Source organism: Trichoderma gamsii (assembly GCF_001481775.2).
Source record: "Trichoderma gamsii strain T6085 chromosome Unknown Scaffold_20.2, whole genome shotgun sequence".
NCBI classification, from domain to species: Eukaryota; Fungi; Ascomycota; class Sordariomycetes; order Hypocreales; family Hypocreaceae; genus Trichoderma; species Trichoderma gamsii.
Genome location: NW_020171357.1, coordinates 418,283 through 444,473, shown reverse-complemented (window position 1 = coordinate 444,473; position 26,191 = coordinate 418,283). Strand labels below are relative to the sequence as shown.

General features: G+C 51.6%; 9 protein-coding genes across 9 annotated transcripts; 3 read left to right on the top strand and 6 right to left on the bottom strand.

Annotated features, from left to right (window-relative positions):
* Nucleotides 1-366: 366 nt before the first annotated feature.
* Nucleotides 367-1,032, top strand: TGAM01_v206150 (hypothetical protein; the record flags this gene model as incomplete). Its single annotated transcript, XM_018802599.1, has 1 exon — nt 367-1,032. The coding sequence occupies one exon, from the start codon at nt 367-369 to the stop codon at nt 1,030-1,032; it is 666 nt and encodes a 221-aa protein (XP_018664106.1).
* Nucleotides 1,033-1,530: 498 nt separating this feature from the next.
* TGAM01_v206149 (protein hob3) lies at nt 1,531-2,558 on the bottom strand (the record flags this gene model as incomplete). Its single annotated transcript, XM_018802600.1, has 5 exons — nt 1,531-2,132; nt 2,195-2,268; nt 2,326-2,371; nt 2,437-2,487; nt 2,546-2,558. 5 exons carry the CDS (start codon nt 2,556-2,558, stop codon nt 1,531-1,533), a joined length of 786 nt encoding a protein of 261 aa, XP_018664107.1.
* A 3,173-nt stretch (nt 2,559-5,731) lies between these two features.
* Nucleotides 5,732-7,434, top strand: TGAM01_v206148 (hypothetical protein; the record flags this gene model as incomplete). Its single annotated transcript, XM_018802602.2, has 4 exons — nt 5,732-5,821; nt 5,895-6,211; nt 6,331-7,008; nt 7,068-7,434. 4 exons carry the CDS (start codon nt 5,732-5,734, stop codon nt 7,432-7,434), a joined length of 1,452 nt encoding a protein of 483 aa, XP_018664109.2.
* A 1,286-nt stretch (nt 7,435-8,720) lies between these two features.
* TGAM01_v206147 (hypothetical protein) lies at nt 8,721-11,222 on the bottom strand (the record flags this gene model as incomplete). The annotated part of the gene is made up of 4 exons (XM_018802603.1): nt 8,721-9,418; nt 9,478-9,589; nt 9,656-10,378; nt 10,503-11,222. The coding sequence occupies 4 exons, from the start codon at nt 11,220-11,222 to the stop codon at nt 8,721-8,723; spliced, it is 2,253 nt and encodes a 750-aa protein (XP_018664110.1).
* Nucleotides 11,223-13,237: 2,015 nt separating this feature from the next.
* On the bottom strand, nt 13,238-15,630 carry TGAM01_v206146 (alpha-galactosidase 2; the record flags this gene model as incomplete). The annotated part of the gene is made up of 3 exons (XM_018802604.1): nt 13,238-14,783; nt 14,848-15,457; nt 15,546-15,630. The coding sequence occupies 3 exons, from the start codon at nt 15,628-15,630 to the stop codon at nt 13,238-13,240; spliced, it is 2,241 nt and encodes a 746-aa protein (XP_018664111.1).
* Nucleotides 15,631-18,513: 2,883 nt separating this feature from the next.
* TGAM01_v206145 (hypothetical protein) lies at nt 18,514-19,284 on the bottom strand (the record flags this gene model as incomplete). The annotated part of the gene is made up of 2 exons (XM_018802605.1): nt 18,514-19,152; nt 19,216-19,284. 2 exons carry the CDS (start codon nt 19,282-19,284, stop codon nt 18,514-18,516), a joined length of 708 nt encoding a protein of 235 aa, XP_018664112.1.
* A 1,425-nt stretch (nt 19,285-20,709) lies between these two features.
* Nucleotides 20,710-21,861, top strand: TGAM01_v206144 (hypothetical protein; the record flags this gene model as incomplete). Its single annotated transcript, XM_018802606.1, has 1 exon — nt 20,710-21,861. The coding sequence occupies one exon, from the start codon at nt 20,710-20,712 to the stop codon at nt 21,859-21,861; it is 1,152 nt and encodes a 383-aa protein (XP_018664113.1).
* Nucleotides 21,862-22,241: 380 nt separating this feature from the next.
* Nucleotides 22,242-22,747, bottom strand: TGAM01_v206143 (glutaredoxin 3; the record flags this gene model as incomplete). Its single annotated transcript, XM_018802607.2, has 3 exons — nt 22,242-22,408; nt 22,476-22,574; nt 22,642-22,747. 3 exons carry the CDS (start codon nt 22,745-22,747, stop codon nt 22,242-22,244), a joined length of 372 nt encoding a protein of 123 aa, XP_018664114.2.
* An 868-nt stretch (nt 22,748-23,615) lies between these two features.
* Nucleotides 23,616-25,197, bottom strand: TGAM01_v206142 (hypothetical protein; the record flags this gene model as incomplete). The annotated part of the gene is made up of 3 exons (XM_018802608.1): nt 23,616-24,072; nt 24,133-25,097; nt 25,168-25,197. The coding sequence occupies 3 exons, from the start codon at nt 25,195-25,197 to the stop codon at nt 23,616-23,618; spliced, it is 1,452 nt and encodes a 483-aa protein (XP_018664115.1).
* Nucleotides 25,198-26,191: the final 994 nt, after the last annotated feature.

The following is a 26,191-nucleotide window of genomic DNA, read 5'->3' as shown; positions in this document are numbered from 1 at the left end:
CCTGAGAGCTCGCGTCATGCAAGTCCCCGGCTGCTAGGCTCTTATCGATAGGCATCGTTAGCAGCTATCGGCCCCCTCTAGGCCCGTGCTAGCACTGCTAGTAGCTCCCCGGCATCATCATCAGCTTCAGCTTCCAACTGCCGCTCTGCATACGCAAATTCGCCGATATCGCCATATCTAGTAACCTTTAAGCAGCAGCTCCTCTCGACTATCCCCATAAGAAATCTCTATCTGGTTTCTTGCGACAACCGCACAGCCTCGATTGCCACCCGCAGAGAAAGATACACCGCATCACATCGAAGCAGAGTGCTATCCTACCCATACAGCTACTTTGAAGAAGAGACAAAACCCACAACAACAGCCATCATGAGCAATAAACCAACGCCTAGAAAGCCGCGGCACAACCGCCACCCTTCAAACCGCATCCCCGCCATCTCCGACTACGAATCCGACGCCGCCATCACAACCTCCAGATACGAGGCCCCGCCGCCGCGAACAAACACCGAGCTCAACCTCTCCGTGCTCCAGCGCTATCTGCCGTCCATCAGCAGGATCCTGAGCATCGCCGCCAACGCCGTGGTCTATACATTTGACAACGCAAGCCAAGGCTGGGAGAAGTCCGGCATCGAGGGCACGATGTTTGTTTGCGCGCAGACGCCGCTGCCAGAGGATCCCGACCACCGCCCTCGGGCCTGTGTCTTTGTTCTGAGCCGTCGCGGTCTTGACAATGTGATTGTTGATTTGGCAAAGGTGGGCCATGTGGAAATCATGGGGGAGCTGGTAATTCTCAAAGTTGAGGGCCATTGGGAAGAGGGCGAGAAGATCGTTGGACTGTGGATTCACAATGACGAGGAGGGAACTCGGGCTACCAATGGAGCCATCATTGAAGAGAGCTGGAAGATTGCTCGTGCTGCAGGGACGGTAGTAGATGAAGGCCCAAGGCCAGAAGCTGGTCCGGCAATGCAGGCGATCGGTCGTCCTCTGACGCTTAACGAGCTATTTGGGAGACAGCAAGCGGCTGGGGGGAGTTGAACGTCTCTGAGGCACAAGGAATTTTTTGACATTGTAGCTTTTACGCAATCTGTTTTACCCAATTTGGCACGAAATTGACGACTATTTTTCGATAGAGGGCATTGAACGAGGCACGGTTATTACGGCAGAAAAGAGAGGAGCCAGCAACTCCTAGCAATCGAGCCATCATAAGACGCGGAGATATTGTTTCAAGGATACACCAGAGGCATTCGCTTGAAGCTGCCTCATAACATGATGGGAAGACTTGATTATGAATAATTTCATTATACGGAACACAGCGCCATACCAAAGGCATGATTCCAGTTCGGGCAAGCAAGCATTAGTCTATCCATAGACTCATCCTGAGCAAACCAATATCTAGTAACATTAAATAAACATCATTCCAATCAACCCATACGCCGGCAGCTTGTAATTCGCAAACCCCTCGTTTCCTAATCACGTCTCCACGAAACACAGGTTCTTTTTGTTTTGAAATGCCTCAATACCTATCCAATCCAATCATACCGTTCCGCTAATGCTCAACTCCCGAATCTCCTGCAAAACCTGCTCTACTCTCGCGTCCAGATGACCCTCTGCGTACTGGTCTCTGGTATCCGCATCAAGATACTGCTGCACCTGCGCCATACGCGAGTATGCTTCCGCACAGAACCTCAGCTGGATCTTGACCAGGGCCTCAAAGCTGGGATCCAGGTAGGGCACCCGCAGGTCAATCAGCTGCGGCAGCTCAGTGGTAAGCTGCTCATTCAGCTGTTCGTACACGGCCTTTGACATTTCCAACTCCTTTTCTGTGCGCGGCAGCTTCGTGGCGTCCTTATCTGGCTTCTCGACAAGCTTCTTCACCTTGGCGCGGAGGGCGTCGTAGTCGAGGAGTTTGTGGGAGCGTTTCTTGATGGCTTCGTTGACGTCGGGGAAGTAGGCGCAGAAGCGGCCAATAGGCTCGAGCACGGTCGTTCGATAGGGGCCGTCGAGGGCTTTGATGGTCTCGGCATCGAGGTCTTCCACGGCTTGCTTGTAGCTTCTGCTGACGCCGTCCTTCGCGCCCGAGTCGCCGTAAAACGCATCTATCGTCTCGGCAATTCTCATCTGTGAAGCTGTCATGGCTGTACAAGGCATCAGTTCGAGGTCCGGCATCTTCGGTCAGGGCAGTCTCATGTCTGCGCACCTCTCAGAGAGTCTAGGTAGCCTTTTGATTCCTTCTGCAGCCGTAATGAGGCTGTCTCCATAGTCCTGAACCGTCTGCAGATTGGTCAGCATGCTTCGTCTCTCGTAGAAATCTTGTTTGCTCATTTTTACCTTTCCTCGACCTCATAGTCACGATCATTTGTCTTCTCCACATGCCCTACATATAGCCAGGTCAGACTTGCGCCCTATACACAGCATGCAGAAGTCTCAAGCCGGGCTCACCCGTCTTCATCATCACCTGCGTCGTCGCACGGTTCACATTCTTCTTGAAGCCTGTAGCAAACTGTCAGCCCCTCGCATCTCGTCAGCGGGGCATCCGCAAGCTCCGTACCCGCCCACGACATGATGGCTGTTTGATTCTCGTTCTGATTAGGATGACTGCTGTACTCCTCGCTATTGGTAATATCGGGATATCGAGTATTGCTTCGCTGGTGGACGCTGCTTCGAACTGTTCGCGGTTGATGATGGAGAAAGGAGTTTGCGACGAGCAGCCGGAAGTGACGATTCGGGGGCAGCGCAGCCACGATATGCTGCGCCCAATTGGGCTCATCGACGTCAGCGACCACCGGCTCAGCCACACCTGCAAACCGTCGCTCTCACGTGAGCCCAGCATCTACGCCAACGCCGACCGATTTTTCTTCCAAATCCGTCACCCCCGGCCAATTGATTTACAAGCCGGACGGAATTGAAGCGGGTTTTGGAGTTTCTGGTTTTGCGGGAGAAGCATGTTCAGCCCCCGGTTTCTCGTCATCAGCCTTGGGAATCCACTGCCAAAGTACGAGAGCCTGCACTCAGCCGGCCATTTCGTTCTCAATGGCCTCACTAAAGCCCTTCAGCAGCCGTCATTCCGCGAGGTGACGCTTGGCCGACAGTCATATCTGGTGTCCCAGGGACCAAAGTACATTCTCGTGCAGTCTCCGACTTATATGAATGTGTCTGGAGGCTTTGTGGCCAAGGTGTGGCAGGATACAGTCAAGAAGTACGGCGCAGAGTCACTCGGTCTGGTGATTGTTCACGACGAATTGGAAAAGGACTTGGGGGTTGTCAAGCTTATTCCCTGGGACCGCAGCCCTCGGGGCCACAACGGCATCAAGAGTGTTAGGTCGTCTCTTTCATCAAAAAAGTATCCGGATTCGCTCTTTGCTCGCGTTGCCGTTGGCATTGGCCGACCTGAGGAACGAGATGCGGCTACAGTGAGTCGCTATGTACTCAAGAAGATTTCTCGCGAAACCCGGACAACGTTGGAGGAAGACACTCCTTGGGATGTTGCAAAGTGCCTCATAGAACTGGAGAACCAATGGAGGAACGAGGTTCAGGGAGGCTCGGGAGGAAACGTAGAACCATGAGTGGCGTTCTTTAACTGCTTAGACGCCATGCCCAGCATACCACGACATATCACTCTACAGTGCCAAAGTGCATCTTTTGCTGTCAAAGCATTGCATCCGGAGGACTGCCAGATAGAGGCGTGGCAGAGCTCGTTATGAGCAACCATCCGGCATGATAGACACGCCGCCAGACACACAAGTTTGGCCAGAGTTTATTGAGAAACAGATCTAGGGATCCCTGTTTTCACAATATGCTGCCACATAAGCAGCGTCTCCAGCAAACATGGAATAGCCGGATCTCAGCAAAGTTCAAGCTGCTAGGAATCGGTGAAACTCATGTCACCAAGCAACCGTTTGCCGGCATGTTTCATTTCACATTCTTGTCATCGAATATACCAATTTGAAGCCGTGCCTTTCATATATCCGCAACATCGCTGTTTTGTGCTTGGTGCAATATGAAATTCGTCGGCTTCACTAATTCGGATGGATGCGCCACAGCTGCAGGTCCGAGAATCCGGGGCGATTGACAAGACGCATGTGAAAACAAAGTTAATTGTTCGACTCGACTCGGTTGTCACCTACGTGAGCGAATTCTGCATTCGCAGACTCACTACTCATCCGTAACGGCGCGCGCTACTCGTCTTTATCCAAACGGCTCACAGCGCCCTATCTATGCCAAGCATCCGGAAAACACGGGGAGCTGGATATCGAGGCATCAAGCTGAGAAGCCATCAGGCACAGCTTCATCGCGCTAAGACCAGCCTGAAGTGCCCCCACAAGCGCCACTCCAAGAGATAAGGAACGTCGCCCAATCAACTACCCCGGACGGCAGCGTCGTGGGCATTCTCTAGCTGGGGTGCCATGCGTCTAAGTGAGCGTCTACGCCAGACCGGGAATAGAGTCCGTGGCAGCCAACACCAGAGGCTTGGAGACTGATGCCACTGATAAGGACCATGTGGTGTGTAAGACAACGGCGGATAAGCACAAATGGCTTTGCGTAAAGCCTTCTGATTATCTGCCCTTATGGATGAGATGCGCATTCACTATCAGTTGCCTTTTTACGCCATGCCTCTCTTTTAGGTGTGGCTCAGATCTGGCATGAGATGCTGTTCTGCACCTCCTTGCAATAGCCCGCATTACCTGGTATTCGGGTGGAGTCGTTCTCCATGCTGGAGTTCATGATGTTTTATGGAGTGGTCTAGCAATGCAACATCGCACTGCAGGTTCGTGCACTTATACTATTTCTATGGTGCCACGAGATAGACTCTCGAGATGAAACGCATCATCTACTGATACGCGTAACGTTCAGCCGATCTGACCGATCGACGAATGAGTCGTATCTCAGAGACAAAAGACACGCTATTCCTCACGGCAACTTATACTTTGCTTACCGTACGGATACAATAGGAAATTCTGTGTTTCCTAGAGAGACATGGACACGGAGCAAAGGATTCATCCTCGGGCCATTAGGCTTCCCAGTGATTACAGACTGTTGAATGGGGAAGCTTGTCCGTCATCAGCTAGTACTCTTTCACCTACTCCAACCAAAACGGCCCTTGATACACAGAGATAAGCCTCCCAGATAAGCATCGACCTAACATGGCACCGACAGCATGGACGACCTGTGGGAGTTGTGTCACTTATCTATGTGGCTTCAACCCCGGACACTACTGAGCGATGCCGCACCAATAAGTTGCCATGCATTTCGCGGGCGATAAGCTCGTTTGAGAGGCGCAACTCGCAGCCCGATTCCATGCCGTACCTTTTCTGATGTGGGAGACTATTGGGCTTCGGGGAGCTAGTGCTGTACAATCCTTTATGCTACAGGGCGTGGGATGGGACGCCGTTGGATCTTGATGGGCTGCTACTCATCAAGTGATACAACTTTAATCTATACGAGCTGAGAGCTATGCGGAATAAGTCGGGGGGCCGCAGGACCCTGTGCAGAGCTGATGGATTGGGCACGTCCCTGGAGCCTATGGAGTAGGCTTGGGGAAATATATATCATCCCATCCCCTTATCTCAGCTGTCTCTTTTCCTTTGCCGTCATAAACTCTTTCTGGTGCCTTTGATTTCTCCAGTCGTGGTCGACACTGGGAGTAAAGCGAGTTCACACACGATTACACCAAGGGAAAAGACCAAAGAAGATAACACTATTGAGACAATCGGACTGGAACAAACGAAGCATCGCCATGGCGTCAGTCGTTCCTTATAACGGCACAGTAGGGAAGGCAGACTCCGGCCATTCGACCGGAGTCAGCGACCTAAACATCTTCTTCGACGTACGATCTCATCCCCTGATACCCAAACAACAATCTATCGAACCAGCTACTAACAAAGTTCTCATGAATACAGACCGGCCACATGACATGGATCGCCATTAGCTCCGCCCTCGTGCTTCTCATGATCCCCGGCGTGGGCTTCTACTACAGCGGTCTCGCCCGTCGCAAGTCGGCCCTCTCGCTGCTCCTCCTCTCCATGGTCTCTGTGGGAGTCATCAGCTTTCAGTGGTTCTTCTGGGGTTACTCGCTCACCTTTTCTCGAACTGGAAATGCTTTCCTCGGCGATCTCACCCAGTTTGGCCTGATGAAGACGCTGGCTCAGCCTAATGGCTCGGCCAACTTGCCTGATATCTTGTTTTGTCTGTACCAAGGCATGTTTGCGGCTATTACGTGAGTACTCTTTCAAACCATCATGTTATTTCTTCCTCAAAATACTCTGATTTCTCTCTCTCTTAAATGAATTTAGATGTAACATGAAAAGGAGAAAAGCAGCTAACATAAACACCCAGTCCTGCCCTCGCCATCGGTGCTGTCGCCGACCGCGGCCGCATGCTCCCCGCCATCGTCTTCATGTTCGTCTGGTCCACCGTCGTCTACGACCCCATCGCCTACTGGACCTGGAATGCCAACGGCTGGCTCGCCAAGCTGCCCAACTACGACTTCGCCGGCGGCGGCCCCGTCCACATGTCCTCGGGCGCCTGCGCCCTCGCCTACAGCATCATGCTAGGCAAGCGCACCGGCTACAACAAGAACCGCGGCCTGCCCTACCGCCCGCACAGCGTCACAAACGTCGTCGTCGGCACCGTCTTCCTCTGGGTGGGCTGGTTCGGCTTCAACGGTGGTTCGGCGTTGGGCATGAACCTCCGCGCCATCATGGCCTGCTTCGTGACTAACTTGGCTGCGTCGGTCGGGGGCGTTACTTGGATCCTGCTGGATTACCGCCTGGAGAAGAAATGGAGCACGATTGGGTTCTGCTCGGGGGCTATTGCTGGCCTGGTGGCAATTACTCCTGCGTCTGGCTTCGTTACTCCTTGGGCCAGCTTCATCATTGGCGTCGTTGGCGCCATCTGCTGCAACTTTGCTACCAAGCTCAAGTTTCTCATTGGCGTGGACGATGCCCTCGACATTTTCGCCGTCCACGGCATTGGCGGCATGGTCGGCAACATCTTGACCGGCATCTTTGGAACGTAAGTCATCCAAGCTCTCATTCTTTTATAGTGAGATCATTGCTAACTTCCAGCTCCAGCTCCTCCATCGCCAACCTCGACGGCTCCACCTTCGGCCCCATCGGCTGGGTCAACGGCCACTGGGTCCAGCTCGGCAACCAGCTCGCCGGCGTCTGCGCCATCTTCGGCTACTCCTTCACCCTCTCCTGCATCATCCTCTTCCTCATGAACCTCATCCCCGGTCTCTCCCTGCGCGTCACCGCCGACGACGAGGACGTCGGCGTCGACGACTGCCAGCTCGGCGAGTTCGCCTACGACTATGTTGAGATGCGAAGGCACGTCTTGGACGGCGAGACGCCGCTGGCGGACACGCCGGCTGTGATGAGCAGTAGCTCGAGCACGGCGGAGAAGCATTCTGCGGAGAAGATGCCCGTGGGGATGGTCTAGTGTGGAAAAAGAAATGAGTTTTTATGGACGTTGCGAATTTAATAGGGTTTCATGGAATAGGAGTATATAATTCTTTTTGTTTATTTTTAACTTGGATATGGCAGAGGATGAAAATCACGATATCGATACCATTTATTACAACACTTTATAGTCAAGTCTTGTGCAATTAGACATTTACATCTGCAATAAACATACATGCAATACGTGCCTTACACAACTCGCTACAAGAGCTCAATGTGACAAAAGAGCTTGATATCGCAGTATTGTCTCCCACCAATCCAATTCTCCCTCGACATCAGCCAACTTGTGTAGATACGAAACTCACTTCTCATTCATATACAACACACACTCAACGCAACACCATCGTAACCCAGAAAAATTCAAATTGGCATTACTACATGTATATCAATCCGTCTAATAAATAAAATATGATCCAGTTATTCCATTCTCTCATCCATCCCTTCATCGAATCCGTTCCTTATTTCACAGATTCAGATTTCATTTCATTCCATGCATGTACCTTATATTCCCATCATTCCAAGTTCATCCTTATCCATCCAATTCCATGATACAACGATAGAGAGTGAGAGAAAGAGGCAGACAAGTGAAAACGGAGCATGACAACGTAAATTCTCATTCCCGACACTCACAGCAGCCTTCGTCGCAGTTTAGTCTACACAAATCTTTTTCCTTCTCTCTCTTTCATCATACACGACGTAAGCCGAGTCAGTATCAGTGTTAACCTTCCCAAAAAGTATAGTCTTCTTAAAACATAAAATAAAAGATCCCTCCATTTGCCTCTTTGCGTCAGAGCCAATATCGCCACGATGCTGCTATTCCAGCAGTATGGCTCATCAAATCGCAGCACTTTGGCTTGTAACAGCTCTTGTAGCTGACTTGAAGTGGCGCCATGCATGTATCCGTTTGTGGGTGATGGAGCTTCCTGTCTGAAAGCACACCACAGCTTGATAAAATAAAATTCCGAACCAAGACCAATTTTGCACCACGTAACTCATGCTATCATCATGCACGCCAAACACTAAGAAACTCCGTGGCTGCGCTGTAAAGTAGAATACTATTCCCATGCATTGTTTGAAAAAAAGGGGGTATGTTGCGAATAGAGAAGCTTCAAATCTCAGGGGTTAGAGCGGTGCAAGTGCTCCCTTGGTTTTGGGGTATCAACGCCACCATGTTCCCATCCCCTTCTACCTGCTGTACCTATTAAACAATGATTTCAAGGCCATGGCGAATCACAAAACTGTTTCAGTAGATACTCCAAGAGAAAATCAATTTGCTCCGCCTTGCTGTTCATCTGGTGACGATCTCGTTGGCTGGTGCATGGTGACGGTACTGGCACCTGCTGAAGGGCCTGCAGCGGGTAAATTGCTCTGCTGAGAGACTGAGGGTTGTGATAGGCCTGCAACGCTGGCGTGCTGAATATTGGCACTTGAAGAACCAGATGCCATGCCATTTGCGGGGTTGCCAAATCCAAATGTCCGGGGCAACGCAAAATCATCGTTTTCTGCGAGGAGCAGCTCCATTTCTGCCCTTTGCCTTGGCGGGAACGGGCGGGTAAGCATGCCAGCGAGGAAATTCGTCGATGAGGTGGCGGTTGGTGGTTCTAACGTATGGGGCACGCCGGGCATCGGGGGCACTGTTGGCTCCATGGTTGGAAAGGCTCCAGGATGTTGCACGTGGAAAGGCAGGTTTTGCTGGGCATCAACAACCATTTCACTGGTATCTAGCCCCTCAAAGTCGTTGTCCTCGAAATTCATCTCGTCATCAAAGTTCTCGCCATCCGGAGGCTGCACAGTAGTAGGGTATGCACGACGCGCAGTGAAGGCTCTGATATGGCTTGCATATCTCGGGTAGAGGCTCTCTCGGAGAGCTTCGTACTGTGGTGAAGTGTTCAAGAAGTCGCGGAACTTGGACACCATGTTGCCGGAAAAGACGCAGAAGACATCCCGCTGGTGCTGTGTAAACTCTGCTTCAAAGTCAGCACACTGTTGTTTGGCAGTGAGAATAAGGGAGTGGGAAGCTAACCTGCTGGTGCTGTTCTGCAAAACGGCTGGAACTCGTCTCGCTGGAAGGCTGCCACGCCAGTCAAGCTGAGATGGGTGAGGCGTGGGCACGAATTGAGGAGTCTTATGATGCTCTATACTCTTGTGTTAGCTTACATGAAGTACACTACTCCGAAAGGTCGGGATAGGTGAAAACGTACAGTGAGAGTCAGATTGACACAGTAGCTGAGATGAACCCGCTCCAAGCTTGGAGAGAAGTATTCGCCGCCAGCAAACATTCCATTAGCGTCCCTCCTGACTCGAGGGCGATGGGCTGCCTCGGCAAGCGCAAGGACAGAGGCGTCTGTAATACTACTACATTTTACCAAGCCTATGCGCTTCAGCTTGGGGAGGCCGGCGAGGCACTTGACCGACGCATCAGTGAGGAGCGTGCAGCATCCCAGGTCGATGTAGCGGATGCGGTTGCAGTGGGTTACCAGCCGCTTGACTCCATCATCGGTGATGAGGCTGCAGTGGCCCAGATGGACGTAGTGAAGGTTCTTGCCCAGCTTGGAGATGGAGTGGATGGCAGCGTCTGTGATGTTCCGGCACTTGGAGAGCAACAGGTTTCGCAGCCGAGGCGCCGCATCGATAATTTTGGCAACCGCTGCATCAGTGAGGCGACTGCACGAGGTCAGGTCGAGTATTCGCAGGTGCTCGTAGAGCTGAGTCGGCGGTAGGGAGAGAAAGGCGTCGTCGCCAATCAGTTCGCAGTTGGCGAGTCTCAGCTCTCGAAGGCTGTGTCCCTTGGACATGAGGGCGGTGATGGGGCCGTTTCCGATCTGGACACACTGGTGAAGATCGATTTCAAGGATGTTTCTGCAGTTGTCGGCAAAGGCAAGCACGGCATTGTCGCGGATTTGAATGCATTCGTTTAGTTTAAGCTACAGAGAAAAGATTAGGATTAGTAATGGCAGAGAAAGTGAAGAGAAAAAAATGCAACAGCATGAGGATTTAGCGAGAGAGGAACGAATATTTCTGATGCTTGTGTCTGTAGGCAATACGCACCCTCTTGATGTATTTGCAGTTCTGTGCTAGTGTAAGCAGGCTGTCGTTGGAGATGTTGTCGCAGCCCGAGATGTTGAGGCCCTGCAGACGCTTGCAGTGGCTGGCAATGGCGTTGATGGATTGCTCAGTAATGTGCTTGTCGTTGGAAATGTCCAGGGCCAGCAGGGACGAGCTGTTCTCGACCAGAGCAATCAAGCCCGTGTCGGTCAGGCCTCGACAGTTGGTCAGCGTCAGGCGCTCCACCCGGGAGCAGACAGCGAGAGGCATGACGCTGCCGTCGTTGACCTTATCAGCGAGGGCGGCGAGGTTGAGCCGCTTGATGAAGTCGCGGTAGTGGAAGTAAGGCTGCTCCAGGCCCAGCGTCTGGCAGATGCTGCGGTGGTTCGCCCAGTTGGAGCACGCTGGCCGGTGCCATAGCAGGTCGACGGCGTTTCTGGCCCATCGCTTGGAGACGAGCATACAGTGGTACAGGTCCGAGGTCGAGCCCAGCTTGGAGAAGACGCCGATCAGGATCTCGTTGGGCAGCCTGTTGATGGGCGGCCAACAGGTATCGTCGACCTGCATGTCCTGGAAGTTGGGCACGCCAAGGGAGGACTGGGAGTCGTTGGTCACGAGGAAGAAGTCGGACTCTTCGTTATCGGCCGGGGCGGGTGAGTTTGTGGACGACGAGGAGCGAGAGTCCTCTCTGCCCGAGCCGGCACCGGGTTCTAAGGTAGCCATGGCTGATTTCTGTTTCGTGACGGACTCAACAGCAGAGCCGCGTGCCTGCCGAGTTCAGGTTTCGGAGTTGTGTGGGAAAAGAAGATTCACAACACGTCGGGTGCATGTAACAGCGGCAAGGGAGGGTTTGCCGTGCTGCTTGTGACGACTATCGAGAGGAAGAAGAGGAGCGAGTTCGCAGAGCGTCGTTCGGCCGCGGTCTCGAGCGGGTGCTGGCGATGGACTGAAGAAGCAGAACACACGAAAGGGGCCGTCGCGATGGTGAGAGCGAAGCAGACGGGTGAAGGAGGAGCCCTGGCTAAAGGGGGGGGGTTGTCCGGCCGTCGCAAGGCTCAAGGCCGTCTTTAGGCTTTCCTGTGCGAGCACCAAGGGACAAAGCCCAGACACACCGACTTCAGGCTGTGCGTCCGAATGTCTCACCGGCCGTAGCGAGGAGCCCAGCACACGGCGACGAGGGAGAGCGTCTGGGAAGCGCTAGATGACGTCGGGCCGGGGCGTTGTGTTTGGTTCGTCGTTCAGCTCAGCTCGGGCTGAGCGAGAGAGTGTCTGCCGCAAAGACGTTGCTGCGTTGACGGCGCTCCAGGGGGGTATCGAATCAAAATCAAGTCACGAAACGTGCTGGACCGCAGAAAAAAACGAAAAAGGGCGCTGGAAGGGCGGAGCGCAGCTGCACGTCTGGGTGGCTGCTGCTGCTGCTACTTACTGGCCGGACTTGGTGAGTGTTGGTTGGTCTGCCAGTTGAGGCTGGTGATGGCCGGGTCAGCAGTCGAAGGCGGCAGAAGACTCACGTCCAGCCCAAGGCGGAGATCAAGACGGTCCGCGTGGGGGCTGGAGATTGGGGCCTTGGGGCGCTATAAGGGCGCTGTAAGTGGTGCGCTAGGAGGGCGCTAGCGCTGCTGCAGCGGTCGAGAGCGCTGTGGTGCACTGATGTTTTAGACGCTCCGCAAGCAGTGAAGCAAACACACCTGGAGATGGATTAATAAGACAAAACATGAGATGGAACCTGGGCCACGGTAGCGCCAAACAGACTCACGACTCGCTACAATCAAAACCCAGAGTTCCTTCATCTCCTTCATTTGCCCCTCATTCACCAAACAGTCCTCCATAATCAAGGCACCGCCGGCAACCTGTTTTGCGTCCAACGTTGGGCTCCATTCCATCCTCCTCCCTCTCGGTGTAGCAGTAGGCGGTACCTCGCGGGCGCCCTATCTCGCCGCTACGCACAGGTACTTCCACCTCCGATACCTGGCAGGAATAGCGTCCTCTGCACGGCTAGCGGCCCCCGTCCCCGCGCTTGGCCCAGGTACTCGCTACCTTGATTTTGCGCTGCCGTGACGGCAGATTGACGATGAACCAATGTCACTGGTTCGGCCGTAGCCGCCGCCCGCACGTGACGCCTCTGATTTGTGATGGCCGTGCAGCTGCATCACAGATTGACTGTACCAGCACATGCACATGATCACGATGCTGTTTGTCGATGGTTTGTTCGTCACTGAGTGGTATTTGAGAGATTTATTATACTTTCTGCAGTATCAAGCGATTTGAGACACGGGATGGAGATGAGATTCACGCAGTGCTGCTAAGAATAGACTGTGGCATGTACTCTCTACATGCACCAGTGCCTCATCACATGCTTTGCTGCCCAGTTGCAGTACCGCCACATGCCAAAACGGCACTAGTAATACATTATAACATTTGTGAATCTTATAGCGGCTTTCAGGAACCTTCCATAAATGATCGCAGATGCGTTTCACTAGAGAAACGAATCATGACCAGAAATGGATGTTTCAGCTACAAAGTGCATGGTCGCTGCATTTCAGGTTCATTCTCTTTCCCTAATGGCATCTCATTTGATTTGGGCTTCAATGTTTGTTCTTTCTGAGATACAGAAATCATCACTTCATCACCATAGAAACACCCAACTTCTTGCAATACAAGTAGCAATAAAGAGTATATGCTACTACTAATGCTACTAAGTACATGTATTAATTACTCCAGGCAGGTCAAGCATCACACTATTTCTGCTTCTCCAAGAACACCACTTTGCTGTCATAGTCGCCACTAAACTGGTACTGCAACCCAATGTTCATCAACGTCGCCCCCGAAAACGTCTGGTTGCCGTCAATCTTGTACGAAGCAGACGCATCCAGCCCCTGCAACCGCAGCACCGGCCAGGCATTGTTGATATTCGCCTTGATCTGGAAGTAAAACAGCACCGCCTCGCTGCCGTCGTCCGAGATGAACAGCGCGGCCGGCCAATTGGAGTCTTCCGGCAGGCTCAGCCGCCACTGGTTGCCCTTGACCACGATGGGATTCACCTTCTCGGCCAGGGCAATGATGCCGGGGATCTGGGCCTTGTCGTCTTCTGGCATGTTAGCCGGGTTGAGCTCGAAGCCAAAGGATCCTCCCATCATGGCGACGTGGGCGCGGAAAGCGATGGGCGTGGTGCGTCCAGTTTGGCCGTTGGGCACTGCAGAGACGTGAGCGCCCATGGCCGACGGCGGGTAGACCAGCGAGGTGCCAAACTGGATGGAGATACGCTCGACTGCGTCTGTATCATCGGAAGTCCAGATGTGCGGGAAGTACTGCAAGACACCGGGATCGAAACGGCCTCCACCAGATGCACAGCCTTCCCAGCGCACGTTGGGGAATTTTGATGACAGCGTCTCAAAGACACGGTAGAGGCCCAGCATGTACGCGTAGTCGAGGCCTGGGTAGGGGGTTTCGTGAATGCCGCGGTTGTTATCCCACTTGACGTATGAGATGCTGGCGTTGCCGAGGATGTTGGACAGCGACTGGATGATAAAATCCTGTACTTCAGGGAGGGCCACATTCAAGACCAGTTGGTTTCTTGTCAGTGTCCGCGGATACGACCCAGCGTGAATTGCCCAGTCAGGATGCTCGTGGTACAAGCCGGAATTGGGGTTGACCATTTCTGGCTCAAACCAGAGACCAAACTGGAGGTGGTCTGAGGAATTGGCCACCTTCAACTTGGTAACATTCCTAACGAAATCTGGCATCCCCTGGGGGAATCTCTTAGGATTGGCAACCCAGTCTCCGAGGCCAGCGTTGTCAGTTACGCGGGGATACTTATTTCCAAACCAGCCATCGTCCAAGACAAACAGCTTGACGCCGAGATCAGCAGACTCTTGCGCCAGATGCAATATGGTGGTGTCGTTGTAATCGAATCCAAGGCCCTCCCAGCTGTTGAGCAGGACGGGGTGCATCTGCGTCGCGAACTTGCTCTTGATGAGGTGCTGGCGATAGAGACTGTGGAACTTTCTCGACATTCCGCCGACTCCAGTGTTTGAGAAGACAGAAACAGCCTCGGGAGTGCTAAAAGTCTCGCCTGGTCCAAGTGACCAAGAGAGCTGATAGGGGTTGACGCCGATGGCAGCGCGTGTAAGCCCCTGGGAGCCTTTCTCAACCTCAACGGAGAATGAGCCTGTATACACCAGAGAGAAGCCCCATGCTTCGCCTTGTGATTCGGTCGTCGTAGGCGTGATGAGCGAGAAGAAGGGATTGTGCAGATGAGACGAGTATCCAGTCGTGCTTCCAAATCTATAGAGTAAAACACCACTGTTAGCCATCACGAAGGTTCATCAGGAGCCAGATCCCTTCTTACCCCTGAAGACCGTAGTCCACCTTGCGGCGCACCCGCATGCCCTCACGAGCCCAGTCGCCCTTCAGCTCCAACATGTCAAACTCCTCGTACGGCAGATCGACGCTCAGACTGGCAAGCTTCTCAATCGTGATATTGCCCTTGCCATTGTTGGTGATGTTGACGCTGCGCACAATAGCATCATACTTGGGGAAGATGGAGTACGTCAGATCCGCTGCCACGGAGCTGTAGTTGTCGTACATGTGCACAACCAGCGTCGACACATCGCCGGCATCGCCAAACGTCGACGGCAGGCCCTGCAGCGCGGGCTTGCCCTTGACAATGCTGTGAGACTTGTACTGGAACTCGCTGACTGTGTAGCCTGCCGACTGTTTGATGTGCACCGCCGGAGTGCGGAAATCTCCGCGGCCCAGGTCGGGGAATTCACGGCGCTGCCGGCCGATGAGATCTACCCAGCCTTGGATGGGGCCAATGATGGGCGGGAAGACGCCGTCTTCGGTGGCTGGACCGCCATAGTGATCGCCAATGAGGTCGTTGGAGTCGTCGTCGACGTGGAAGCGGTACGAGACGTTGTCGCCGTTGAGAGCAAAGGATTTGCCAGAGACCGAGATGGCTAAGAATCGCAAGCAACATCAGTATCCTGACGTGTAAAGAAGTGAAGTTACTACTTCTAGCTGTTGCTGTGATAGTGCTCTACTTACGGCTTGCTGCACCAACCGAGACCACCAAGCTGGCAGCTACAGTGAGAGCAGCCACCAGCCGCCTTGGAGAGGGAGACTCAAGCATTGTGAAATCCCACCGAGCCCAGGACTAGATTCTATTATACCGGAGAACGCACCAGCAAAGGCCGGAGAGGGCATGCGAGTGCCAGCCGTGGCCATCTTTATATCCCCGCGAAGGCCATCGACTGAGATCTGCAGCATTCCTTCCTTCCTCCGGGACCAATGGCACGATACGGACCTCTTCTTCGCGCCATCCCACTATTTTTTACGCTGTATGGAATACTAATCCTCAATCCAATCCAACTTCTTAGACGCAGGCAGGCATCTCCATGTAAGGAGCAGGGGGGATGCGGAGGAGAAAGAAGGTCCAACCGCATACTTCATATAGCATCTACGTCCATTTAGCTTAGCCTCTCGCCCAAAGCTTCTTAAAATGCCTACTTTCATGCTTGTTTTCTCCACCAAGAACAACAAAAGCGTCCAGCTAGCAACACGGCGCGCGGGCCTTGCTGTTGCGCACCAATGCCGTCTTCTCCAGTTTCTCCGGGGAATCTGTAAAAGCTCCATAGACCAGTGCAGATGAGGTCATTGCAGCGGCGGAGCAACAGGCACGATGCGGGGAGACGAGAGCTGTTGGGCAATTGCTGCCAAAAACTCCATAAAATGGGGGGGCCGATGTGACTCTATCTGGGTCGTGATCGGCAGATACAACTGCTAATGTTGTGGAGGAATCCGAGTAAATACCCGTCGGGAAGGTGTGATGAATATCACTTATTTTAAATTTGGAGAAACAAAGCTGTTTTGACAAAAGTTCAAGGCTAGAAATAAGGTGCTTGATGGAGGTTGTTTTTGAGTTGAGTGATGGTTATATGGCCCGCTGCTTATTTCCGTAGATGAGCACTCGTGGTTCACCAACGTGCAACTTTATCAAGGCTATAAGGCTTTTGAATGAATTGGGCCATAACAAATAACATGGGCGACATCTTTGTCTCTACAGTTTTAAAAAAAAATCCTTGCTAGTAATTGTTAATACAGCTTTTGTGCCCTGACGCTCACAAACGATGTCACGCGGGCTGGACGCAATACTACACAAAATCTGTGCTTTATGATCGCAACCATCTTCATGTAGCAGTGATCTACTAAGATCTATCACAGATCACTACCGGCCAAACTGGCTCAATCGCAGAATTTGTAGGTTCCTCCAAAGCGGTATATATACCAGCACCCTCACGCGACACCCTCCTTTACAGCAATTTTAAGCCCCTCCGATGCTCAGTCTTTCTCGGGCTGTGCGCGAGCACCGCGTACCTCATACTTAGCCACGCACCTTGCTTATCTGGAGATACCAAGTACGTGTACTAACCTTACTTTTACACAGCATTTTTAACTCACAACGATGCTCACATCTTTTTAACGCTATACGACTTGATGTTTAGGCTTCCTCTCAACGAAATTCCGTGAAGTTGATTCCTCTTCAATAACATTGTCAGTGGAATCGCCATTTGAGCTGGGTGTACTGCTTAAGCTATAATAGATTGTCACCTTTGATGAACAAACGTACTAGTAGTTTATAAAAAACCAACTTTATTAATGGCACAGAATGTGATTATCGTATAGCTAGTATCGTCTACCGTATAGCTAGTATTGTCTACAATCAACTCTTGAAAAAAAAAATATGAGCGGCATCGTCACTTCTACAGACATTGCTGCACTTGCAAACGACATCGCATCGCTCACAGTGTTTACAGTGCGGAGTACACTGGAAGCCAGATGGTGATATTATATAAAAAGGCGTACAGCTTCACAGCATTTTTGGGCCCTCCCGTGGCTCGATCATTCTCAATGGGCTCAGTGAAGGACTGTGTGACCCACCAACTCGGCATTTCACAGCATTCTTAAACACTCCCGAGGCTCACGCCCATTCAGCAGGAGGCCTAGAACTTTCGGGTCTACAGCCTTGTAATTGGCCCTACATGTGCCCGTGTCGGCATCCCCGTAGTGATCATGTCTTCTGTCCTCATTCACAGCGTTTTTAAATACCCCAAAGGCTCAAATTCTATTCGGGGCTATATGCACGATTGGCCGCCTTCCTCAGTAAAAGCGGCTCTTGCCTTTCACAGCATTTCGAATCTCCCGGAGATTCACTTCTATTCGATATTCAGTAACTCTTACCTCAAAGATCAACGAATAGGAAGTCACAATATTTTGTCTCATGCCGCTAATCTTCACAGCATTCTTAAAGCTCTGCCCGCCTCAAATCGGGTCAAGTTCACTTAGCAACAAATATAAATACACTTCCACCGCATTTTTTCACAGCATTTTTTCTCCTCCCCGGCGCTCGCCTCATTCATTACGACAGTTGACCACCCTTCAGACCCGGTAGCCTCGTGACGTTAATTTCCACAACGCAGAGCTCCTTTCCACTCTTATAGCACACATTACAAGCCTGCCTGTTTGTGGAAAATAATAATACAATCATTTCCAGAGTTCATGCTTCCGTCGCTGGTGAATTAGCCCCTTGGTGCCCATTCGGGTTGGGTACCTCGGGCAAGTCTTATTGCAGCGAGCATCAGTAGATCCGATGCAGTAAAGCAACTACTATTAGCATGCCGTAATACAGCTCGACTATTGATGCCCGGGCTGCTTTTCAGATTTATCCTTTCGCCAAACGGTGAGATGTCTGTTTTATCAGATTACATGTCATGGTTCAAATCTTCACTATCAACTCAAAACTGTTTGCTCCAGAGATAGCTATCTAGTACAAAGAGAAATTTGACAATTTCAAATAGAATAAACAAATCTTTCTGAATAAAAATGCAGCCGCAAGAAAAGTCGTCATTCTGCGGGCGTGTATATGTATGTATATAGTATATCATGATATGTCGTCAATATGCCTTCTGTAGGAGAAAAAAAAATGCCGCTCTATGCATTCCGCCGTATAACAACACTAAGGGTATCTAACTCTCAAATTCTCCAGGTAGTTTCGGTACTGCTTCATCAAAACCTGAACGCTGGAATCAACAAACTTGGCCAGCTCTTCCGGGTTTCTGGTCCTCTCCACGCGCTCCAAATCCACCACGACAACTCTGCTTCCCACAACGTGAAAGTTGTCAAGCTTCACATCGTCTTGCACAAAGCCCCTCGAGGCAAGCGCAGAGAGCGACTCGTGTATCAGTTTGCGAACAATGGTGTATGCTTCTTCTGCCGTCTCGATCGTATAGGGGATGCACACGCCGCCAACGTCTGCCATGAGGTGGCTTCGCACCCCTTCGAACTGGACGACCCCAAAGTGGCGCGGGATGACGGTTCCTTGTAGTGACTGTAGGCTTCGGTACGATGCCAGCTCGTTGTCAAACTCTTCTTCCCAGTCTGGTTTCTGGCACTTGAGGACGATGGCTGGAGGCAGATACCACTCGGGGTACCATCTTCGCATGTAAGCTTGTGCGAATTTGGGGAAGAGGTAGAGAATGGCTTTGACGACTCGATCGAGCAATGATGGTTGGATTCTTAAACGGCGGACATTTGGATGGTAGTTGTCGGCGGCCTGGCCGATGGCTGTGATGTGACGAGTGCCGAATCGGAAATGCTGTCAAGGAGTTGGTTAGGATGGTGTCGCATGCATTTCATCAAAAGCTGAAAAAAAACTCACAACTGTTTCTATCGGTGCATTGCCCGGTATTTTTCTGCTCATATGAAGTCCAGGGAGCAAATTGGACATTGCAAAACGACTGACTGAAATGCGGAGAACGACAAAAAGGGAAAGAAAAGAAAAGAATGAGAAAAGGAATGAATGCAACGGCAACCAACCTATGGCTCCAAGCAAAAAGCCAGGCGGGAAGGATGACTGTGCCTTGCAAAAGAATTAAAAAGAGCGGCGCAAAACTCAAAGCCTGGATGGCGAGTTGAATGGCGGATGACAAACAGAGTCAAATAGTTGTATCCAGCTTGCATCTTTTGGATTAATTTTGGCGGCCAGGCAATTGGCGGTAGGGGGGTTGGCCAATCAGCGTGCAAAGATGACCTAACCAATTAAGTGGTCGCGTTATCGATAAGAGGCGGCGGCTCGGGCCGTCCAAACTCGATCTTTAAGCGGATGCAGTTCTCGATTTCTCTGGTAAAGATGGTAAATTGTAGAGATTTAATGGTGCAAATCTAATAAAGGTAGACTTGAACAAGGATAACTGGTACGATAGGCTTGCAGCCAAAAAAACAACGTATTTGTTAAAGCAGGATCATACTGATTGCAGCATCTGTCTATAATTGAGTTTGCCGTTCTAATGATGTGGTTCAAAAAGGTTTTACAGTTGCCAGAATAATGAGCTCGCATTTTGCTGTGGAAGTAAGTGTTTGCTTTTGAGAACAAGCTTTTCCCAACCGAAACATCATCTCGCGTCTCTCTTCAAATGAGCATCTACCTAATGCAGGTCCTAGATCGCCTTGCTGCTAGGTTGGTCGCCTTGCGTAAACTAGCAACATACAACGGACATCACATGCGATATTCCCATGTGGTAATTACAGCCTTCAGCGGGCTAATGCAGGTTCATAATGATGGTACCATCTCGGCCACAGTTACCTCAATCAAATCTGAGGTGATTGTGTATGAGATCAAATGATGATACACAATTCTTGTCTCGGCATGGAATTGTACTTTCTTGAAGGTATTGGTCTAAGTCTCCAAACACGTTGAATTACCACCAGCAGTAACAAAATATAACGGAAAAGGTGTTGCATGCTGATAGCTTCAGAGGCGTATTCCCTAATGTGCTTAAACCATATAGGCTTTCGGGCTAATACATCGTGTATTGGAAAAGGTGCTATTCACCTACTAAAACATTGATGAAGAGTGATGCGGCCGTTATCTGCTTCTTTGATGAAAAACAAATACATAGAGTCTTATTTAACTTTCCGTCCCGTTAAGTTTGAGAGTCAGAAGAAGCAGATGCGAAATCACGCCCATAATGCAGGGTAGCCTCGGATTCGACTATGGCCCGAGTGATGTCACATCACGTGGGGCACGGCGGTTCACTTCCAATCCCTCTCAGATCCAGCATCACGCCACTTTGCGCCTGTTTCGAAGAGCTTCATTTGCCAATGAATTGAGTCAGTTGTTGACAAAACCAATTCGACGATTTGCTTCTCCGTCATGCTCCGTCCAACAGCTCTCCGGCCGGTGCTGCGGTCTTCACCGCGGTGCCAGCAATGCCTCCGCCGCAGCCTCTTCTCCGGCAAAGGCTCGACCCGCGCATCGCAAGACTTTGATCTCAACAAGCTCAATTCCCAGCGCCGCGACTACGAGCGCCATCGCACGATATTCCTCGCTTCCGGAGCCACCGCCGGCCTCATCTCATTCATCTACACAGCGTGGAAGCTGAAGGAGGCGCTGGCAGAACAGAGTGAAAAGCAGAAGCAGAAGGTTGCAGTCAAGTGCGACGCACCGGCAATCCCCACCGAGACGTTCAAGACCGAAGCTGGAGAGAAGCGGAAAATAGTTGTGCACGATGAGGAAGGGAGGGTCATTGTCCCCACGGGGAACAGCGTGGTGCCCGCATTCCCGCGAACCATCAACGTCAAGCTGCCAACTTCGCAAGAGACCAACCCCGTTGCGGCAAGCATATCGGACAAGGAGGGCGACGAATTCACACTTGTTGGCTTGGGTATACGTACCGTGACCTTTCTCAGCATCCAGGTCTACATGACGGGATTCTACGTTGCGACGCAGGATATTGCAAAGCTGCAGCGGTATCTGGTCAAGAAGATCAACCCCACCGCCACGACGCTGATACCCGCCGAGAAGGATGCCCTGCGCAAGGCTCTCCGGGATGCGACAGAAGGCGAGGAGACGTGGGATACGCTGTTGCGAGAGGCCGGCTGCCGCAGCATCTTCCGCATCATTCCCGTCAAGGACACCGACTTCCCGCATCTGCGCGACGGCTTCGTGAGGGCCATTGCCGCGCGATCGCAGCGCAGCGCGGCGTACAATGACGACGCTTTTGGCGTGGCCATGCGAGACTTTAAGGCGCTCTTCAACCGAGGCTCCGTGCAGAAGAAGCAGGAGCTGCTGCTGTGTCGCGACGAAAAGGGTCTATTGTCGGTGCTCTACAGCCCTGACACTGGACATGATCCTAAGAGAGAGGTCATGGGCACATTTGGCGAGGAGAGGCTGTCGCGACTGTTGTGGCTGAATTATCTCGCCGGTAGCAAGGTTGCTTCAGAGCCGGCACGGGAGAGCATCATCGAGGGCGTTATGGAGTTTGTAGAGAGGCCGATTGGAACGGTGGCAACCCAAGTTGTATAGACGGTGGTATTGCCCATGCGATATTGATAATTATAAGATGGGGGGAAACACCTTTATGTATTATATGGGCGGCCGGGATGTGTACCGCGGCCGCATTTATTTGACAAGGAAAGAAAGCAACTCATCAAAGCGGAGTACATGTGATGGATAAATATTGTATATTTGTAGCCAAAGACAAAAAACTGAGAAGATGACAACTCTATACTCTATTCGAGTCTGGAGCATCGCTGGAAACTCCACTGCATTCTGGCATCAACTCAAAAAAATGCAGTGCTCATCTATAACTTGGATCTACCGTCTTCTCTATTCGACGCCAAACAGCAAATGCCGTCAGCTCAAAACACATATTTTCTTAATCTTGTTTCTATCATCGTTCTTGCTTACGCAAATGCGCCGGCCTCCTCGAGACGGCTCTTGAGCGTGCCGTTATTCTTGAGCTCCTGCAGGTCCGAGTTTCCGCCGACGTGCTGCTTGGCGAAGAAGATGTTGGGGACGGATCGCTGGCCGGAGATTTCAAGGAGGGCATCCTGGAGGTCGTCACCGTCGTCTGTTAAATTAGAATGTTAGGGACTTTTTTCTATATTTTGATTTGGGGATTATTGAGCGAAGCGTACTTCGGTTGTCCAGCTCGACGACTTCGTAGTTTGCCTTGATCTCGTTGAGGGCGGCCTTGGTAGCCTTGCAGTAGGGGCACCACGTCTTGGAGAAGACCACTATTGTTTTGACATATTGTCAGTTTCAAATACCTCTCTGGGCAGGGTGTAGAGCGAAAAAACATACCGACGTTGTTGTTGTTGATGATGCGCTCGACTTCCTTGACGTTGGCCATTTTTGCTTCGGGACTGAGTCTTGCTGCGGATGTGAAAAAGGATCGGATAAAGTTCATGGATGTTTGTGATGCTGAGAGCAAGAGTATTAAATTAGGGTAGTGATGGTGTTGCGAGATATATATAGAGTGATTCTATAGTGTTGCCGCAAGTATGTAATCGAGCCTTGGACGAGTTCGGATTCGGCGCAGATGATGTGATGGCGGGCACCTGTGAGATTTCCCACAGCCTGTGAGAATGACGAACTGGGCACAAGACGCAGCCACTAAGAGTTGCCCTGTGCATCAGTCAGCAGGAGGGGCCGGGCTTGGATTTGTCAAGGACTAATGAGGGCACTACGGGATTGGCTTGATTCCAAAGGGGCGTTGGGGCGCACGATTCGGAGGGGACTTGGGGCTGTTTTTCGAGGGGTTCAGTGGCTTTTTGATGATGGCGCTCTGAATTACGGAGAGCTCATTGTATAGATCGTGAAAGAGTAGATGTATTCGATCTGATGGTGAAGATTCATAGCAAATGTAGGTATACAAGGCCGTAGATGCTTCGAGAGACACGCGCATTAGCACCCGCCCCTGTTACCGAATTGGGATAATCGCCAACTCGGGCAACAGGCGAAACCCGTGCTGTTTGATCGAAAATTGCAGTCCACATGGTTTGCCTGCTTCGGTCCAACTCGGTCCAGTTGTTAATGGGATGCCGCATTACAGTATTGTATAACAAAATTGCTGATGGCATCTATATCAATGGAATTAGGTCGGAATTTTATAAACATTTCAAACTTGTTGTTAATTATGGTCTCTGTATTCATGTAATCATGAATTTGCTCATGGCCACAGCTGATCAATGCCATCAGCACTCGCCATCATAACCCACTACACCTGGTATACTGCTAATGTCTTCCTCTCGTACAACTCACCACCCTCGACATCTTTAATCAAAAATCTTCTTCCACACCCACAAGCTCGTCCGATCCGTAAACTCCTTGAACCCTTCCAACCCCCATTCCCGCCCAAGCCCACTCTCCTTTGTGCCTCCAAAGGGGATGTTCGGCGCCACGTCAAAGTGCGAGTTTATCCAGACGCTCCCCGCCGTGAGCTGGCGGCCCATCTTCTCGGCGCGCACCAGGTCCTTTGCCCAGACCGACGCTCCCAAACCAAGCCTGAGGGCGTTTGCGCGCTCGACAACTTCCTCATCTGAGGACCACTTCTGCAGCGGGATGATGGGGCCAAAGGGCTCTTCGACGACGATGCGCGCATTGTCGGGCGGGTTGTCGACGATGGTGGGCTCGGCGAAGTAGCCCTTGTTGGAGTTGGGGATGGTTCCGCCGAGGGCGACTTGGTAGCCTGAGTCTTTGACGTCTTGATATACGCCTTTGAGGAGTTCGTACCTGATAAAGTCAGTAAACCTGGAAGCGCCTATTATCGAATTGATTACGAGGACAACTCACTGCATCTTATTCTGGACTGGCCCTACCATGACGCCGGGCTCTAATCCGCCACCATTTTTGACATGCTCCTTGGTGAACTGCACCAGGGCCTCCTTGAACTGGTCGTATATGGCCTCGTGCACATAGAGGCGCTTCGCCAGCATGCAAATCTGCCCGGCGTTGATAAACGACAGCGTGGCAATCTTGGGCAGGCACTTTGCGATATCCACGTCCTGGCAGACAATGAGGGCGTCGTTGCCGCCGAGCTCGAGGACGCACTTCTTCAGCGTGTTGGCACAGCTTGCAGCGACGAGCTTGCCGGTGCGGACCGAGCCGGTGAAGGTGACGACGTCGATGCCCGGGTGCTCCGTGATCCAGGGGCCGAGGGCGTCGTCGCCGCTGAGGACCTGGAAGACGCCGGGAGGGTAGATGGACATGGCCAGTTCGCCCAGCTTGAGGTCTGTGTAGGGTGTGTAGGGCGAGGGCTTCATGATGACGGTGTTTCCCGTCATCAGCGCCGGTCCTACTTTGCCCAGGCCGAGAAGGGCGGGCCAGTTCCAGGGCACGATGGCGGCGACGACGCCGACGGGGTTGTATGTGCCGTAGATGATGCGCTCGTCGTTCTCGTCAAACACATCGTCCTTGAGCTCCATGGTGGCAAAGGTGCGGAGCCATTCCAGCACGTTGTCAAACTCCCGCTTGGAGACGAGGAGAGGCTTGCCGGACTCGATTGTGTCGAGTCTCTCGAGCTCTTCGCGGTGAGTTTCTATCGCATCTGCGTAGGCGAGCATGAGCTTGGAACGCTCGTCAAAAGATGATTTGGACCACGTCTTGAAGGCATTGTGGGCGTGTTGGACGGCGTTGTCGAGATCGTCTTTTGTTGCGAGGGGCGCGACGAATAGGGGCTCTTCGGTGGCGGGGTCTATTGTGCGTCGAGTCTCTGTTGTTGGGACGAACTCGCCGTTGATGATATTGCCTTTGTAAGTCTGATGACATGGAGTGAGTTAGCCAGTTGTTGGATTGCTATAGTATCGACTTTGTTAATCCCAAGCATACCGTGATATCAAGTGTTCGTTTGACTGTCATTGTGAGGAATTTCAATCCCTTGAGCAAGGAGAGTAGCTTGAGGTTCTTTGGGGTTTTGAGAGAGATGAAGAGTCAGTATACTCCCCGGGAATGGTTACATACGAGCTGGTATATATACCTATGCATCTGTATGCATCCTTTATAGTCCCTTACATGCTCTCCCCTCTCGGTGTGACATTCATCCATGTCGATAATCAGCTAGGAAACCCCCATCTTGACGCCCGATTCGTCCACATTTAGCTTCTTCACCTCGTGTACATCGGCTATCGATATATGCTGGAATCCAGCTTAAACTACTCGATATTTAGATCAAGATAGGCTGCAGCGCTAAACCGCCCCCACGTCTCAGGCACGCCATCAAAAGTTCGATGATTACGCATCTCAACATGCAAGTAGCACAGTGTATCTCATATCTCAGCAACGTATATCTACCTCATGAAGCATACTGTATTGATATGGAATCAAATATACCAAGACAACACTTTCCTTACTAGAGCAACACTTCCACTACCAATATCAAGGTCCGTCTCAGCAATTAGCTAAGTCCGCAGGTGGATAGCAACAAACACCGCCGCCTATCACATACAACTTTATAGTGTTGACTGGCGGTGTTTTTTGCTATCCGCATGGTCGCTAGCGAAGGAGCCGTGACTGCTTCGAGTCAAGCACCACAAGCCATGGCTTCGGGAGCAGCCAACGGCAGATTTAGGCGCAGCCCCCGCGGATTACCGATATAGTTGTCATGGAATCAGCAACATCGTTATTACTGGAATCAGGTAAAATCTAGCAGCGTACGAGGGTGCTGGCTGCCAGCCAAGTTTGCGGGGAACCTGGAGCATTGCCGTTTTTAGTCTAGAGAGGCAGATTTCCGGAGTAGGAGGCTGAGATTAACTCCGCGGTGATGACAGGGAATTTGACAAAGGAGCAATATCATAGGATAGAAATGAGACAAGGCGACGCTTCTAAGGAGGAAAGCGAGAGCCACAGTGTCGGA